The following is an 18,231-nucleotide window of genomic DNA, read 5'->3' on the forward strand; positions in this document are numbered from 1 at the left end:
CTCTCCAGGTATCTGTAAGGAATGTGACAAAGACGAGTGCTGGATTCTGCACCTGGGATGGGGCAGCCCCACATGTATGGACAGACTGAGGAGCAAGACACTGGAGAGCAGCACTGGGGAAAGAGACCTGGGGATTCTGGTCTGCAGAAAGTTGGATATGAGTCACAAGAGGGCCAGCTGTGTCCTAGGGGTATCAGGCCCAGCATCGCCAGCTGGGCCAAGGAGAGGATTGTCCTGCTCTGCTCTGCTCTGCTCTGCACTGGAGCAGCCTCACCTCAAGTGCAGGGGGCAGTTTTGGGCACCCCAATATCAGAAGGGTACATCCAAAGGAGAGCTACAAAGATGGTGAAGGGTCTTGAGAAGAAGCCCTACAAGGAGTGGCTGCGGTCACTTGGCTTGTCCAGCCTGAAGGAGAGGTGGCTGAGAGGAGTTGTCTTTTAGGAATGGTACTCCCCAATGTATTGCTTCCACTTCCATTGAAACCATGCACTGCTCACTGTCCTTCCTTCCCACCCTATCCCACCACCCGGTGGGCTAGAGAGGAGAAGAGGCATAAAAGATAAAGATCACAGGCTGAGGTAAGAACAATTTACCGGAAACACCAGTGAGTTTAGAAAACAAGCACTAACAACAACAATACTTCTGACAGAGGAAATCAGCAATCCACACAGAAACCCTCCAATAGCAGGCAATATCTGACCGCTCCCTCCATAGCACTTACTCCACTGGACTTCAGTGTGGGTCCCTCCCAACTCAGGATATTCTACATTGCTATGATTTCTGAACTTCCCTCTTGGCACAGTGCTTTTATCAAAGCTTGTGCTACCTACATTTTTTAAAGCCAGAATACCACTAAAACCATAATAAATATGTATGCTTGTGACTATTAATATAGACAATATCTATGTATTAAGCTGTATTCAATTAACACTAAAAAACATCTCTTTGTGTTACAACCAGGATTTCTTTGGGACTCACTGTCTAATCACAACTTTGACTTGCCTTGATCTTTTTTTAGCTATGCATCTCCACCATTTATTTTCTGCATAGACATTGACATGCTAAAGGACCATGCAAAGGTCAGAGGGTTGGCTATTGGCCGTTGGCTGCACTTTCCCCACCCAAAATCTATAATTGTGCACATGGAAATCCCCAGCTTATCTATAGGCACTTGTTTGTCAAATTCTAGGAGGGTAAAATTTTAACAAGATCTTGGGAAGTTCATAAGAAGGACAGAATGATAATTTTTGTTTGCTTATTCAGCTGTGGGAACCTGAGCAATGGAACAGAAGGGTTTGAAAAGCATCTGCTGAAGTGTAAGTAGAACAATTGTGTTTCACCAATAATACTGGCCAGTGAAAAAACTGTGAGTGGCATCTTGAGGGAAGGCTAAGGGTCGTGCTGAGTTTGCAGAGAATCATTCTTAAACCTGAAAAAGAAAATTGTGAACCACATAGTGCTGAACATTCAGAATAATCCTCTTAGTAACAGCAGCAGCAGTTACTTTAGCTTTCCCCCAGATTGTACTTATGTCACTTGTAATGTAATGGGAAGGAACAGACTAATTAACTAGAGTACGTCCAGTCAGCTAAGTACTACTTAGGTCATTGTTCTACAGGTCCTGGGTTAAACACTACCCTCATCCTGGGCTTCTCTCACTTGTGCAGAGGATTGCAAGCTAAACAGGTGTAAGAGACAGTCCAAAGTTTCCCTCATTTGCCTCACGACCATTGCAAGGACAGAGACTAGGACCCTGAAGACCCTGACTGGAGTTCTGGCCTGGTTGAGGTGGATGCTTGCCAAGTGATTGTTTGCAGGTGTGCTTGCTGTGCCACCACAGTACACTGCTTCAAGCAGGGATGATCCCCACTCATCACAATAGCCCATGAATTTCCCCACCTCTTGGCCAGATGCCACCCGCTTTGGAGAAAGTCTGATTTTCTGAGGTAACTTTGGTGATCCCCCACGGAAAATCCCTCATCTGCTTTACGACCATCGTCAAGTGATATTGAAGCCCCCCCACCAAGGACTGAAACTGATACCTTAAAATTCTAACATAGGGGTACTGGGCTGGCTGAAGCAGGATGTCTGCCAAGTGTTGCCTGCAGGTGTGGTTGCTGGACCAAGACTGGTTTCCCATAGAAACCAGTCCTGAAACAATGGGTCGCCCTGACTGCTGGGACTGGTTTTGTCCTATTTCCAAACGGGGCTGTCTGTTCTTGTTCTCAATGGACTTATTCTCCACTGTCCTGTACCTGTTCCCCTCCCAGCAGAGGACTATTAAAGACCCCTGAGTTACGAAGGCTTAGAGATTCTCCCCGACGTGACAAGACGGATCTATTGGCCAGGCCACAAGAATTTTGTCTCTCCTTTGGTAGCTATATTCCCCCTTCCCCCCCCCCCCCCCCCCCCCACTTTCTCTACCTCCTCTATCCTTTATCTCCTTTCTAATCCTTCTATCGCATTTGCTGTGAGCACTCAATAAAGGATGCATTTGGTTTGATTAATACTGAAATCCCCTTCTCTGTTGTTTTTGCACTCTGATATTGGTTAAATGAACCATCACGACCCCTGCTTGTACTAGTGGGTTGTGACAACAAGGAAGCAAGATTTCCTTACCATTTGGAATTCTTACCTCAGTGTGTGCTCTCTCTACTATAGCTAATCCAGTTAGCTTGAGTCACAGGAAAGCATTTCTGGGGATTTTAGAGGAGTGTTGCCTTAGCATGGAAGAGTTCAAAAGACTTTTAGATGAGGCAGAGGGACATGGTTTAGTGGTGGGTTTGGCACTGCTGGGGGAACAGTTTGACATAATGGTATTAGAGGTCTTCTGAAACCTAAACAATTCTGTGATTCCACCTGCACAAGTGACAAGAAATCAGAAGTTCCTCAGAACAAACAAAGTGGAAAGGATGATAGTCTCAGAAAGGAATCAATGTTGTTTATATTGAGTTTGTATTGTAGGTACAGTCAGGACACGTGTTGTGATACCGGTACGGTACTCAACAAAATACAATCCAAGAGAAGGCAAAATTATTGAGATCCTTCTTGTTTTGTTGCCATAAGAAAAAAACGTAATTAGGAAAAGAAGACGTGTCCTCTAGATGGTGAGTTCTATTTTGCTTGAGGAAATGAATTGCAGGATCAGATAAGGGCTGGCGAAACACCTTTCTTCAGTTTTCAGCTTGGTCATATAGGAACTCTTATCCAGTAGAGTGCACAGAAGCCTGGAAATACCCTGGAAATATATGCCTACTGCTACTGAAAGTCCAGCTGTTCTTGTCGTGTGGGAAGGACTTACCAGGACCTATATGGTGATGGAAACTTGGACAACACCAAACTGAGGAGTGAAGGAAATGGGAGTTTTAGGCTGTAACTGGAAAAGATAGGAAACAGCGGAAGAGAGGGGCAAACCCAGCATTGAATAAATGAAGACGTCTGCAGAAACAATACCCAAATGAAATAATGAAGAGTAGAATAAATAACATCTGTCTGCAGCCTTCTGGAAACAAGCTGCTGCTGCACCTGATTTGCATTTTTTCAGCTCTGAAATCACTAAGCAAAAAAATATGTTGCTAAAAAGGCAGGATTCTGAGATCAAGACTACAATTTTACACTGTCTGGTTCCTGAGCCACTAATATCTGCAGTCTTCTTTCTTCACTTTGTCATATTGTGACTTTGTTGCCCAATTTGGAATTTTCTAAGCATGGTCTAAACCAGTACAAGATCTTCAGGATAGAGACAGAGGCTTTTCCAATTTTTAGTACTTTGTTTATCTGCCTAAATAATTTTAAAGGCCTTCCCCAAGCAACTAACATTTTTGTTTCTCATATTGTCCCCATTATTATTTGAGGATTAATTTTAGGGTTGTTCATCATGTGTCATCTGAATATACCTGTTGAGAAATTCATTCATTCTCCAGAACTCAGGTCAGTGGGAGTCTTCTGGCCCAGGGTGTTCAAGGACACTGTCCTCCTTGCTGCCAGCATGAAATGTGACCCACCAGCATGACCTGGGAAACTTCAGCATGTCCCATTATTTCCTGGCTACTCTGTCAGGCATGTATCTGCCAGCAGCTCAGAAATTGGCCTGAATCTGTGCCTGGTTGTGAATCGAAATAACTGTAAAGACACCCCTGCAGCCCTCATTTCTGCACTGCAAAGCCTGCCCAGCTGTAACTAAGAACAATAGCCCACACTATGGAAAATGCATAGTCTTTCCTACATGGTTCTTGAGGTGTTTAAGGAATTGTTAATGAATAAAATGCTGTGCACTTATGCAAAGCAGGAGATACTCCACCATGTTGCACAAATAAGGGAATCATGTCATAACGTAGTATGGGCCAAAAGCCACAAAATGGATTCTTACCAGAAGCTGAGACTATCTCATGGGACTTGTTCTCAGCCTTGCATACTAAATCCCCAAAATGTGACCTTCTTCTTCTTCTTCTTCTTCTTCTTCTTCTTCTTCTTGAACAGTAGATACACACTGTCACAGTTTTGGAGACAGGCAAGTGACAGGCATACCACAAGGTTCATGCAGTAACAGCTTAAGTTTATTGTGGGGCAGATACTTTTATAGGGCTTTCAAATTTCCCTCGCTTACAGACATGACTGGTTAAGGGTCTCAACTCCACCTAGCTCACTAGCTAATGATATAGGTGCATCACTGCACTCTGCAAAGGGGTGGGCTGAGTCCTCTGTTTGGGTTTGAATCTGACCTATTGTTATCATGCCCTGGGACTTGTTTACTTCGAGCTAGGCTAGTTGAGCTGGTATCTGTTAAGCCAAATTATCTGTGCAGCTTATAGACCCACTATAGCTGTCAAACACACTGCCTAAAAATACCTGTTGTGTTGAACACTGTACTATTTATTTTTAAAAATAAAGTTTATATATATATATATATATATATATATATATATACACACATACATAAATAAAATCTTTACAGACAGTTAACCAAGGTATAATTTAAGTAGTGCAATACAGTTTACATATAAGGAATAAGCAGAGAACATTTTCTAATATACCTTCAAAACAGGTCATTGTGGATGTTGTGATATGTGCAACAACAACAAAAAAGGTGACATCCTGCTGTTAAGCCCCAAGCTCACTGATATTAGCTAAAGGATGTCACCCAACATTGAAGTTCCAAGGTGAAGGTGACATGGTGGTGTTCAGTCAAATGTTGGACTCAATGATCTTGGAGGTCTTTTCCAACCTTAATGATTCCATGACTCAGTAGTATCAGGCAGATTTCATTTCAAACCCTGTATCAGGGTTAAGATTCTTGAAACAGCAATTGAGCCATAAAGAAATCTCTGCCTTTTTTTTTTTTTTTTTTTTGAAGGATAATTGTCCAAACTCTTTTTCAGCATCAGTATTGCTTATCTTAGTAACTCTGCAGTCTAGGTGTTCATTGGTTATCAAAAATAGATTTTATCCATTATGTATTTGAGCATCCTTTTTCTTTTTTTTTTCTTTTTTATAACATGGTACAGTAAAGTGAATGTCTAAGTGTTTATTATGTATCTTTATGTCTCAGGTTCTGAGTTCTGTTGACTAAAATGTGGGTATTGAGGAGAAGACTGAGGGCAGATCTCATCACAGTCTACAACTTCTTCCAATCAAGGGGAAGTGGAGGAACAGCATCTATCTCTTGACTCTGGTAACTGGTGAGACGACCTGAGGGAATGGCATAAAGCTGTGTCAGGGAAGGTTTACACTGGATATTAGAAAGTTGTCTTTTCCCTGAAGTTGTGCCTCCATGATTCTAATTCTCTACAATACAGTGTAACCAGCAATTTGTCTTCAGTGTTGAATTTCTATTACTGCTGGCATGTACAAAAAAACTACAAAAAAAAAATGCTCTGTTCTCATGAGACTTACAAAGGATTATGAATTTGAGAGCTAATAATTGATATTACCTACTAGAATCACACTCCAAGCTGAAACAATGAAAGACTGCCATGTACAATATTTTTACTCCTAAAAATTTTTTAATGATTTTACTTGCTTGTAAGTTGATGTAGGTTAAGTTGATGATGATGTAGGTTAAGTTACTAACAACAGTGTGGCTTATTCAGTTAATCTATTGTCAGATTTAGGAGTTATAATAAACCATCCCTAGGGTGAAAATAAGGGAGATTTTAGAACAAGTGGGATTACTCGTTGTATGACACCATTGTATGATGTATGGTTCCAAAAGGTTGAAAATGTTCTGCAGACTTCTCAGTAGTCTAAAGAACAGATTATTTTCAGTTGGGCATGTATCTCTACTTGCCTGTGTCAGAGGATTCCAGACACATGCTTTAGATGTTTCTCCCTGAATAGAATAAAACAAGGAGTCTTTACACACCATCTAACAGTCTCACAGAAACCTGCTGCTTTAACTTTTTGTGTCTATTTCTTGGTTTAAGGAAACTTAAGTGAGATTATGGTGAAATTTCTCAATGGTGGTGTGAAGAGCAATAGCAAAACTGTCTAATATGTGGGTATACAGAACTTTAAAGAAAGGGCGTTCATCAGCAAGAAATTAGACAATGTTTCTTAATTTTCACTTTTTTGTAATCATTAATGGCAAATTATGACTTGTAAAAAAATTTGCAAAAGGAAAAATATTTGAAACTCTTTTATTATACTTGATTTTTGAAATTATTAAAATTCAGAACCAGTCTGTCATGTCTGTTTGCCAGAGTTTTTGTAACTTTTGAAAGTAATGCTTTAAAATTAAATATCATCAATTGCTAAGCTGTGATAATGCAAACTGTCAGTTCTGCACACAAAGAGTGCTCTAAAAGTTTTCAAGAATTGTGAGCTACATTAATTGCTGGCGTAGTTAATTTTAAACCACTTTGATTTTATTTATGGCTGTAAAACTCTAAGAACTAGGTGAATGGGATGGGAGTTAGTTCTCTTTTAGCTAGTTCAATAGTTATTTTCTAATTTTGCATTATGTTTGAAGACTTGAAATTCCCAAGTAACAGACAATTTGATCATCTAAATTGTAACCTGGAACATACCATTTTTCCCAAAAAATGTATGTGCACACTTTTTTTTTTTTGGAATCAGGGTTTAGACGCCTCAAACAGGAGCTACATCAGCCTGTCTTTAGTTCATGGTGCTAAAATAATTAGCTGGTACTGCCAGAGCTTATTAAAAAATTGTTACAAGTTTAGTTTGAAAATTTCATTTTGCTTTTAGATTATTATGGATGATAATATCAGGAAAATCATAAAATCAAAACAAGGTTGTCACTAGGGGGTAGCATGAATGTGGAATGGGGCATCAAGGTTCTTTTTTGGACAAAAATTGCTGTAGCAAAAGCAATTTTTTAAAGCAATTAAGGAATTTTACATTAATGTGCCATATTGGTGAACAAGAGGGACATGAATCTGTTGGAGCGAGTCCAAAGGAGGCTACAAAGATGGTCAGAGGGATGGAGCACCTCTGCTATGAGGAAAGGCTGAGAGAGCTGGGAGTGTTCAGCTTGAAAAAACAGAAGGTTCCAGGGTGACCTAACTGCAGCCTTTCAATACCTGAAGGGAATCTACAGGGAAGATGGAGAGGGACTTTTGACAAGGGAGTGATTGACAAGAGGGAATGGCTTCACACCGACAATGTTTAGATTGGATATTAGGAAGAAATTCCTCCCTGTGATGTTGGTGGGGGCCTGGCACAGGTTGTCCAGAGAAGCTGTGGCTGCCCCATGGCTGGAAATGTTCGAGGCTGGGCTGCACAGGGCTTGGAGCAGCCTGGTCTACTGGAAGGTGACCCTTTCTATGGCCTGGTTTGGAAACAGAGGATCTTTAAGGTCTTTTCCAACCCAGGCCATCCTGTGATACTGTGAATTTCTAGAATGTGCCCTCTGAGGGGCAGCATTGAAGAGCAGGTTTCTGTAAACAGCTACTTCTAGTCATGCTATGGATTAGATGTAAGGAAGGGATTGACACATTAGAGCTTATTCTCTGTTGTCTGGAATCATTAGTTTTCAAAGGTAACTCATCTGTTTGAGAGTATTAGTGCCAATCTGTCAAAAACCCTGTAGCAAACACATTTCAGTTTAAGTGATAAAACCATCAAAATTCTTTCCTGTGGAGTACTCAAAATCAAACAAAAAAGGTGGACATTTTGTTAATTTGGGGTTTTGTTTACTTGGGTTTTGGTGGAAAACTGACAGCAGAGCCAGTTAGCATTTCTTTATTGTGAGAAATATCAGTATCATCATTTTGAGAAGCAATATGTCATCTTGAATAATAAATTCGATGATGTTGAGTCTTTCATATCAATACCGCACTTAAACAGTATTGTGTGGGTATGATGACCCACCCTTCAGGGGAAGGAAGAACCTGATTTTCATAAATGTTCATTGGTCAAAAGGAGTGAGAAAAGTCTGAGGGTCAGCAGTCAGAAAGTTTTATTAGTGAATTACACACTTGGCATGAAAATTGGTGTTAGTCCCTGACCTAGTATGTAAGCACACAGAAATGGGGTTTGGCTAAAAGGAGTAGGGTGAAACAAAAGAGGGGAATTAAAGTGGGAGGGGAAGGAAGGGGAGGAAGGGGAGGAAGGGAAGGAAGGAAGGAAGGAAGGAAGGAAGGAAGGAAGGAAGGAAGGAAATGGGTTGGAGGGCATTGGTGGTGGTGTTAATTCCACCCCATAGTCTATACCCTTTCTTGCACCAATGCCCCACTCTATGTGGTCCTTTCTCATGGAAAAGTGCTGCCCTATCTCCACCTTGGCCCGTTTTTCCAGTATTATGGAAGGCAGTTTCAGTGCTAAATCAGTACTGAGGGGGCAAGTATTGCCAAACCAGCTGCTGTTTGGGATTTTGTCACATTCTTCTGCATGCTGGTTTCTTCCTCAGAGCAGCAAAGCTTCATGAAAGAGTGTGCTGCCTTGAAAGTCTTGTGCATGTACCCATGATCGTATGATGACCTCAGCCATCATCAACAAGTGAGGCTGTAATATCTTGTAGTGTCCTCTTCAGGTGAGCTCCTAAATGAGGTAAGCTAAGCATTTCCTTCAGGATCAGCAAGTCCAGTTGCAAGGGAGTGATTCATCCATTTAATCCATGGACGTGGGAGAACCATCTTTCTCATCTAGGACCAAGCTGAATGTAATTTAGCTGCACAATTGGTAAGCAAAATGGATACAGTTTTGTTTAAATGCTGGTGTTTCCAGTTAGCCAGTGCTAGCCAATGCTGCCTTTGAACATTCAGCTGTTGATCTCCCAGTGAATTGCTGCACACTGTCTAACTGTGTCCTCCTTCAGCATTCCCTGCTGAGATGACCCACCATCATTCTTCCCATAATTAGCTTCTAAAGGTTATTTTCATCTCTATGCTGATGTGAATAAAGTGTGTAAATTTGCACCTGTTGATTTCTGACAATAGTGAAGCTTTTCCAGTAATATTTCTAACTTCAACTTTCATCTTGTTTTCTATGCAGAGTTTCACAAGGATCTTTGGCAGCATCATATCTCAAAGGCTTCAGTTTTCTTTCAGCAGAATTAGCTTTTCACAGTTTCCGCCTGGAGTTTGCTGTGGAAGTGATGGAGTTTTTCACCAATCAGGTTTTCAAATAATCCTGTAGATGCACATTACCATGATTAAGCCAATCTTTAATTTCTCAGCAATGATCTCCTTTATTAAACCTGTGTGATCCTATGTAAATGAATTCAGCTATTGCATATCAGTTTGTCATTAATTATAAATTTGCTTATGTCCTCTTTTGTAAGTCAGTGCACAATGTATTTTCCTGCTGGTGTTAATGATTTCATTTAATCTAGTGGGGGTCAGCCATTCATGAGTAGAACTTTGGTGAAAGTACATGATTTTACCTGTGTTAAAAAACTACCTAGGCAAGGAGACCAGAGGTAATACCCAAGAACACTAAGGAAATACTCTGTTAGTTGCTCCAGTTGTCAGGATATGGGATGTTGGATTGTGAGTTATTTTGCTCTTTGTGTAATTTCAGGCAATATATGTATATTTTTTAGTTGATTTCTTCTTGGAACATCTTCCTTATGCTAGAATATTTAAAGTGTGTTTTTAAATAGTGACTGGCAATATGCAAAACACCATTTTAGCATGAATGAGGTCATATGCTACTAAAATGCTACTTATACTAGGATGCCGAGATGAATTGAAAGTAGCACAGCTAAAAAGTGAAGGCAACAGGTGTTTTATTAGATTGCAGATATTGGCTTCTTAAACATCTGTAGGATAACTGCTACTTCATCCTAAAACTTTCAAAATTTGCATGTTTCCACTACTGAATATCAGTAAGTCCCAGTTTTCCTAATTTAGAGTATATTCCTTTAAGGTGTTTTTGACTAATAAAATGTGATATCCTCTTCTAGCACATCACCACTTTCATAATGTGATGTAGGACCAAAATAATTTTGGTTAGATACCAGGAACCTGATTACTAAGAGTATTCTGAAAAAGGAACAGGGCAGGCTGTGCTGCTACACACAAAAACAAACAAACAAAAAAACTAACATAAAAAACACCCTGGAGTTATCAGCATTCTGTAATTTTCACAGAGATGAGTGTAAGGTGTATGTGCAGTCTGTCAGGAAGAAGTATTTTTTGTGTTGCAAGAAATTGGAGAGTAATTTGTTTTGGTGCAATTATTTTAATCACCTCCTTAGTAAGTAAGAATTGTGAGATTTATCTCTACCCAAATGCCTCGGACAATTAAATTGAGCGAGTCAACAAAGTGCAGCATCCTAGACTTCAATTTCCCCATTGTTTAAAATTGAGATCTTCCCTAGTTTACTCTTATAAAGTAATTTAAAGAACTTTTTAAAATATGCTGTTTGAGTCCATGTTGTTGAGAGTTTTAGCATAATCATCCCAAGAATAGATAGTTGATAAAGCAATTACAGTCAAATCATTCATTCTGATGCTTAAGATTTGATCTTCTGTATGTAGAATGCTATAACAGTCTCACATTTTAAAAATATGCCACCTCCCATAAAGCACTAGTTTCAGGTGACTAATCATTGTGTATAGCACAGAGCTGATATTTAAATGCAAATCGGGGCCTTTTGGTTTGTGCCGTTTTGGATCTTAGCCCATAGTTCAGAGGCAGCACACTTCACAGAAGCTTCACACAGTGTAACTGTGTCCAGTTCTGGGCTCCTCAGGACAAGAAAGACATGGAGCTTCTGGAGATGGTCCAGCAAAAGCCACAAAGATGGTGAGGATTCTGGAGCATCTCTTATGAGGAGAGACTGTGGGAGCTGGGCCTGTTTAGTCTGGAGCAGACTGAGATGAGATGAGGTATCTCAATAATCCATACAATATTTCCAGGGAGGGTGACAAGAAGATGGTGCCAGGCTCTTGTCAGTGGTGCCCAGTGACAGGACAAGGAGCAATGGCCATAAACTGCACAAGAAGTTTTACCCAAACATGAGGAAGAACTTGTTCCATGGAGTGAGGCAGAGCACTGGAACAGGGAGCCCAGGAGTCTTGTGAAGTTACCCTCTCTGGAGACATTCCAAACCCATTCCTGTGTCACCTGCTCCAGGTGACCGTGCCTTGGCAGGAGGGGTTGGACGGGGTGATCTCCAGAGGTCCCTTGCAAGCCTAAAAGCTCTGTGATTCCATGAGTCTGTGAACAATACAGATTTAACTGGAAACAGTGAAATTCAAAAAAAACGTGGATATAGTGGCTACAACACATAAAATTACGATCTACTTAATTTGCAAGTGCACATGCTATTTAAAGTGAGTGCAACTGAAGTGTCAGTGTGGAAATGTGGAGTGTCAGAGCCATCTGGAAAAAAGCACCCTGCCCTTTTCAGGCATCATTTATGTCCAAGACCCTTGCTGTCATGGAAGTCACTGGAAGTTTTGCCTGTCTTAAGATTTCATGTAGAAAGCCTTTCTTAGTCTTTACTGTAATGGCATGTAACAAAAGTATGAATACCATCTGAGTACCGTTTGTCCATACAAAGCAATATCTTCTGATCTGGGGAAAACTCTGGCTCCATGAAAACTGATGCAGAATATTTTCTGTGACTCCATTGGAGCCAGGATTTTCTGTATCTTCCAATACTTTCACAGTATTTGGATGTGCAGCTGGACATCAATAATAATGAGCTGATAATATTGAGTTGTAGAATGTTATTTGCTGTAATGGTTGTGATCAGAGGCAAATCTGTCTTCTGCCCCTTCCAAAGGAGACATGTAGGGAGGAGCCCTCAATCTTTTCAGAAACACATTGAGAGAATAGAAAATGGTCAGTGTAGTCATAGGTGCAGTCCACCTTTCCACCAGCTCTGTGGGCCAGAGCTCTGAAATCCCACTGCAGTTAAAGACAGCCTCAAGAGATACCTAACTAATGGTGTAGCTGTCCAATGCCTTCCCAGGTCATTCCTGGAGTAAAGGTAGTGTGGGTAGGATATTTTTGCAGTTCAGTAATTTGGAAGTATAAAAAAGGTCTTTTGAGACCACAACTGTCAGCTTCCAGAGTTTTACCCTGGTGAGATCAGTCCTGGTCTAGGGACAAAAGGTGGGAGAGTGAGGAAGGATGAAAATTTTACTTTAGCCCTTCATGTATTTATTTGTCCAGCAACCTTTCTATATGTCAGCTCAGCCAAGGGAATCTAGGAATGTATCTATATAGATCTGGGTTAGATAAGCTCTTTCCATTAGGAATTTAAAGATGAAATATACCTTCACATACATTTTGAAGGAGACCCCCTTTTCAAGCACAAAACAATAAAGATATTCTGTAAAATCATTCTGTAATTGTTCTTCATTTTTTTCCACTTGTTCCCATGACAGTGGTAGCACTCAATCAAAGAAGTCATGTAGGTAGTACATGTGCATGACAGGGATTAAACTTTTATTTTCTGACCACAGAAAATAAAACTTTAAACTGAAGAAATTAATCTCTTGTAATACTTCAAGATTTATCTCTTAAATTTCTTGCCAGTAGTTTAAAAAAAAAAAAAAAAAGCTATCTGAAATCACACTAGGAAATCCTCTGAGTTCAGTCAAATCTCTGAGTCAGCTTCATTTATCACTGCCATCACCGGCTGGTCTATAAATACATCTGCTTTTATATCTGCTTTTTATAGCATTCTGAGATTTGCTGTTATCTCCTCAGAAGAGAAGGGCTAGTGGCTTCTCTTAAACAAACCTGGCTTAGTCAAAGCCAACATGAACGGAAGCCTAAGAGGCCAAGTCCATCAGTTGTTCTTAGCTTTGATAGTCACTGCTATCATTTGAGAGTGTGCTTGTAGCCGGTCCAAGTTGGCAGTGTCAGCCCAAGCTGATTGGAGCTGCAGACATTTTTGCTGACTGGAGTCATGCTATCTTTGCCAGTTTGCTGGAATAGACACAGACACTGATTGGGTCATGCTGAAAACATTCCTGTCCTATGAAGCAAGTCTGTTTGTATTTCAGGTTTGCCAGGACTAATGAATTAAATATCTTGGGCTCACCACAGTTTGCTGTTTAATAATGCCTGTAACAGAAGGATTTTTTCCTCCCTGAAGTGTGACAGCATCCTAACTCCTCATCCCTGGCAAGGAGAGGAAGGAAAATCAGAATTGTGGAAAAGGGTTATCTTTTGGGACAGCAAAGCCTATGGGAAGTGCAGGTAGCAGCATGTTGCCCTGACAGCTGTCTCAGCTTCTCAGACCTTGTCAGTTTGTTGCTATGCAGCAGGTGCAGCCTTTTCTTTTATTGAAGCTTTACTCCATAAAGGCAACGACAAGCCAAGGCAGTGGCTGGCCCTGGATTACACAAGTGCAGACACTCCGCTAAGTGAGGTAAGGCAACAGGTGTGAAAAAAATCCATAGAGCTGTAACAGCATTTAATCTGAGTTCTGCTGCAGGTTTTTTACAGAGGAACAGCAGCCAGCCAGCTCTATAGGCAATTGTTGGGAAGATGAGAGCTGCTCATTAAATCTGATTAAGTTCCAGGTTGCCCACTCACTCTCATCTCTGTCTACAGAGACACTGTTCTTCATTCATGGAGAAAGCATGTGGGGAATTAGGGGTAGTTGGTCTGCATGTTTCATAATATCACCCTGTTTGCACACAGGCTTTTTCCGTCCCTCTCTGTTCTCTGTGATTGCTTTTTGTGATGAAGAGCTTGAGGATTTCGCAAAAAAAGGAGAGAAGGGATAAATGCAATATAAAAAATTGATAACAGAGTAAATGCTGTGTATAAGGATGAGATGTCTTTTTTTTTTTTCTGAATTAGAATAAAATGAAAACTTTCTTTTGTGTTTCAATAGAATTCAGCATTTCTTACTGAAAGGGTATTGATATTTGCCCTCACTCTGCCCTCACAGAGTAGTAGATGGTTAAAAGAGTTAATTTAAAAACATTGCACACCACAGAGTATGTGATTGGAATGAAAAAACAGCCTTGTAGCAGTATTGTTATGGCAATTCAAAAAACTCCACTTGAGATAGTCAGTGTCAGAGAAAGTGTGCAAACAGCATAGAACAATGAAAAGCCTTGGTTTAAGGATTTGCTTATCACTTAAAATCTCTTCATTTGGAGAGGTTTTTTTCTTTACTTTGTATTGGGAAGTAAGGAAGTGAAATATGTTTAAGAATTTTGCATTGGTAATTCTTTTGTATTTTAAAAACAATGAGATGACTCAGATGCTTCTTACGAAGTCAGGGTGGGGAAGAGATCAGGAATGCTCAGAAGGTAAAAATTATTTAATCTGATGCAATGCACTTCAAAATAAAATATTTCAGTTGACTCCAAGGGTCTTTTTCTGAATCTAAAACATACATGGCTGCAATTTATTTGGCTTTTCTTTGCTTCTGCTCCACAGATAACAGATACATTTTTGTGGGTCTTGAATAAGAGTAATGGGAAATTAAGAGCAATCACTGATATCCTTCATATACTAGCAGAAAGAGACACTTTCAGCTTCAAATAAAATTTATTCAAAGTAAGGATTTTATATTATTTGTTGTTATTGTAAGAAAAGATTATGAACTTCTAATAACAAGTAACCATATCACTCTGCGAGCTAAATATAAAGAGTGACAAAGTGAATAAACAAGAAATGCTGAAATTAATGGATCCAATGCAAATTTTATCCTCTTCCACTGATTGCATGGCATTGATGCCAGGGAAGTGTTTGATTCATTTGTATACCACCAAGGAGGATTATATTCCTGAAACAGTGTTCTGTTCTATTGACTTTTTGAGGCTGCAAAATAATTCGGTATGAATTAGAATGACTTGGTGGAATTTTCATGCAGTACAATAGCTATTTTACTGTAAAACTGCAAGACTATTGGCTTAGGAAACTGGCTCTTGTTTTCACCAGCTAAAAGCTTTGTTGTCTGCTGACAATGAGTTAGTAAATTCATTGTATTTTCCTGATGAATTTGGTTTCTAATTCCCTAAGAAGTTTTTATGGTAATTTGAAAGCATAATTGTCCACATACTTGGTATGAATACAATGTGTGCTGGATAGCAGTCCGGAGTCCTAAAATAATTTCTTTATGGGCAGATCTTTGCATGCACAAAGTCCCACTGACTTTACATTCTCCACACATGGTGCTAATCAGAAGATTAATATCTTTGAATTTTAGCAGCTTTGTGCTAGATAATCAAGGGGATTATTTGCATTCAGCTACTCAATAGAGTTTAACCAAAACTGTTCATTCAAAAGGTTAAATGTACATAGTAGAGCTCAGAGTACAACTTCTCAGGGCACAGAGATGTTTTAATTACTCTGTTAGAGATCAAAAGTAGCTCATTCTTTTATTGCTCAACAGTTCTTTAGTGCCATATTTGAAATGAACTAGGAGTTTTCTTAATGGACAGGGTTTCATCACGGTAAAATCACGTTTTGGAATCGATGGTCTCAGAAGAAAAACAGAGGACTGAGTAAGGTCCTAACCCAGGAGCTAAATCCATGCAGACAGACCCCTACACCTCCACAGGCTTCTACTGAAGAATCACCACCAAGGTTTGGAGACCCCATGAATTTTTGGTCATGAAGTGTGTGACTTGCAGGCACAGTTGGACTGGGGGAGTATGGGTGGAAGGTAGGAGGATGAGTGCCTCCTCATTGACACCATGTGGAGTGGTGTGCACGGTTCCAATCACAGAGCAGCCTTGGGGTCATGTTACTCTCAACTCCCCACCCCTTCTTCCTTCTTCACCTTCAGAACCAGGCAGTATTGCCACGAGTCAAGGCTTGCTGAAGGGGCAATGGCGGGGAGCAAGCAGGTGAGAAGAGAGACAGCTTCCTTTGCCATCGTTCTTTGTAATCTATAAATAGCAAAAATAAAAGCAGTCTGATTCTGCACTGAATTGCACTTAAATTCTTGTTAAATGGAAAAGTGAAATGGCGCTCCCTTGACTTTGATTCTAAGCATCTAGCTAGGATGGGAAAGGCAGCTGTGAGTGCATGAAAAGCATTATAACTCATTTGTTGAATGATGTCACATGCTCTGTAATAAATATATTTTTTGTATTATTGCAGCTGGAGCAAACAAGTAAAAGCATTGACTCAAGTGCCCACATGATCACCACCGCCAGGGTACCTGCTGATAAGCCGGTACGAATTGCCTTCAGCCTTAATGATTCCCCAGGTACAGTTTAATTTATGGAATAAAACACAATGCTTTTAAATTTAAACCACAACTGCTTTTAAATTTTACATTAACTTTCCAGTGTTTACAATATCAAATGTAGTCCAGTGTAATGGATGGATTTTTTTTCATGAGTGGTAGCTTGTGGTCAGTTTTCCTGTCTGATAACTTTTAATGTTTCCATTAAAAATTTCATTAGACTAAATTCTCTAGATTGACAGTTTCTATCTTTACTTTCTTTCAGTGGTTTGTGGAATGCAATTAGGTCTGTAATTAACTATCAAATTTACCTGCATGTGCAGTACATCTGATTTTGTGGAATTGTAAAACAGGAAAAGTAAAAGGACAAATTTGCCTGAGCCTAGAGGAGGAAGAGACTTTTTATAGGGGGAAGGTTGGAAAGTGCCACACATGCCCAGCTTGGTGAAAGGTTTCAGGAAACAGGTGCCCCACATGGCACGTTCTCTCAGCAGCAGAAATTTCATTGATGTTTATCCTATCAGCTCATGCTGAGGGAGTATTAATTTCCCCAAACATACCCTGTACACACATGGACCCTTTGGAGTAGATAAATATTATTGGTTTGCACCTTCAATATTATTAAGGACTAGAGAGCTGTTAAATAAATGAAAGGGGAAGCTTAAAAGCACCCAAAAAAAGTTTGTTGTTGCTTTTGCTAAAGGTGAATGCCTGCAGTCAGGGCTGAGATGTGTTTATGGCATGAGGTATAAGGACAACTGAAACCCTATCAGCTTTATGGGACTCTTTGCATTGTAGGACAATGTGATGGTTGGTGCCTGAGGTTTGTGTAAACAGAATCTCAGCTTGAATGCAATTTTCTGTTTTAGAAATATTTTAGAATATGCATTATCTTTCCTAGCTAATTGTTGCATACTACTAATTTTCAACGACAATACTGAAATACAATCTCATCCCCTAGCCAAGGGAATTAAAAACCAAACATCTTCATATGTTATTGAACCTAACTTTCAGTTCATAATGATGAGTGACAAAGAAAGATTGGAACAAGGAATAAAAAGAAACATGTGATAATCTATGTGCCCTTTTTAATAAATTAAAATAACCTGGTAATTACATTTTTATTACAGAGAGCAGTAAGGAATCATTCACATCTCTCAAGATACAGTAAACTTCTTGCAGGAATTATGGCATAGATAGGGCTTGAAGAAAGATGTAAAAGAAAGGAGAGTGCTCTTACGAATTATGAAAAAAAGAATGCTAATGTGAGACACTGAAAACAAGTCAGGGAAAGCTGAGACCATGGGAAAATCAAAGAGAGCAGAGTGGTTTGTGACAAGAGACGGCAGTAGGAAATGACAAGGTTGTGAATAGCTTGCAAGAAGGGGACATGAAAGGCAGGAAGCCTAAATTCCTTAACATTGCATCATATTTTATTTTCTACTTTTTTATCCTGCTAATAGTTCCAGCCTCTTTCTTAATGTTTACAAAAATAAACTCAATTAGAGAAAGGTAATCTTCTTCTTCTACATATTGTTAAATTGTTCCAAATGTTAAAATTATTAAAATGTTGAATCCTTTATTGTAGATATACAAATGTTCCTACAGTATGCAATCCAGAATCTTCATGAGTACTGATAAAAAAAAAAACC

General features: G+C 39.7%; 1 protein-coding gene across 4 annotated transcripts in view; it reads left to right on the forward strand.

Annotated features, from left to right (window-relative positions):
* The first annotated feature begins 13,740 nt into the window (after positions 1-13,740).
* The window catches only part of MAP3K7CL (MAP3K7 C-terminal like), a 34,146-nt gene continuing 29,655 nt past the window's right edge, over positions 13,741-18,231 (forward strand). For 3 of the 4 annotated variants that reach the window (XR_005953970.1, XM_041422400.1, XM_041422401.1), the window contains exons 1-2: positions 16,187-16,235; positions 16,492-16,600. Coding sequence is in view for 3 of the 4 variants with exons in the window: in XM_041422400.1 (XP_041278334.1) it covers positions 16,218-16,235; positions 16,492-16,600 (127 nt within the window). In the remaining variant the exon portion in view is untranslated. Of the gene's footprint in view, positions 13,796-15,827; positions 15,973-16,186; positions 16,236-16,491; positions 16,601-18,231 lie in introns of those variants that run through there. The other variant, XM_041422402.1, reaches the window with a different exon arrangement.

This window comes from Onychostruthus taczanowskii, unplaced genomic scaffold (assembly GCF_017590055.1).
Source record: "Onychostruthus taczanowskii isolate IOZ18803 unplaced genomic scaffold, ASM1759005v1 scaffold73, whole genome shotgun sequence".
NCBI classification, from domain to species: Eukaryota; Metazoa; Chordata; class Aves; order Passeriformes; family Passeridae; genus Onychostruthus; species Onychostruthus taczanowskii.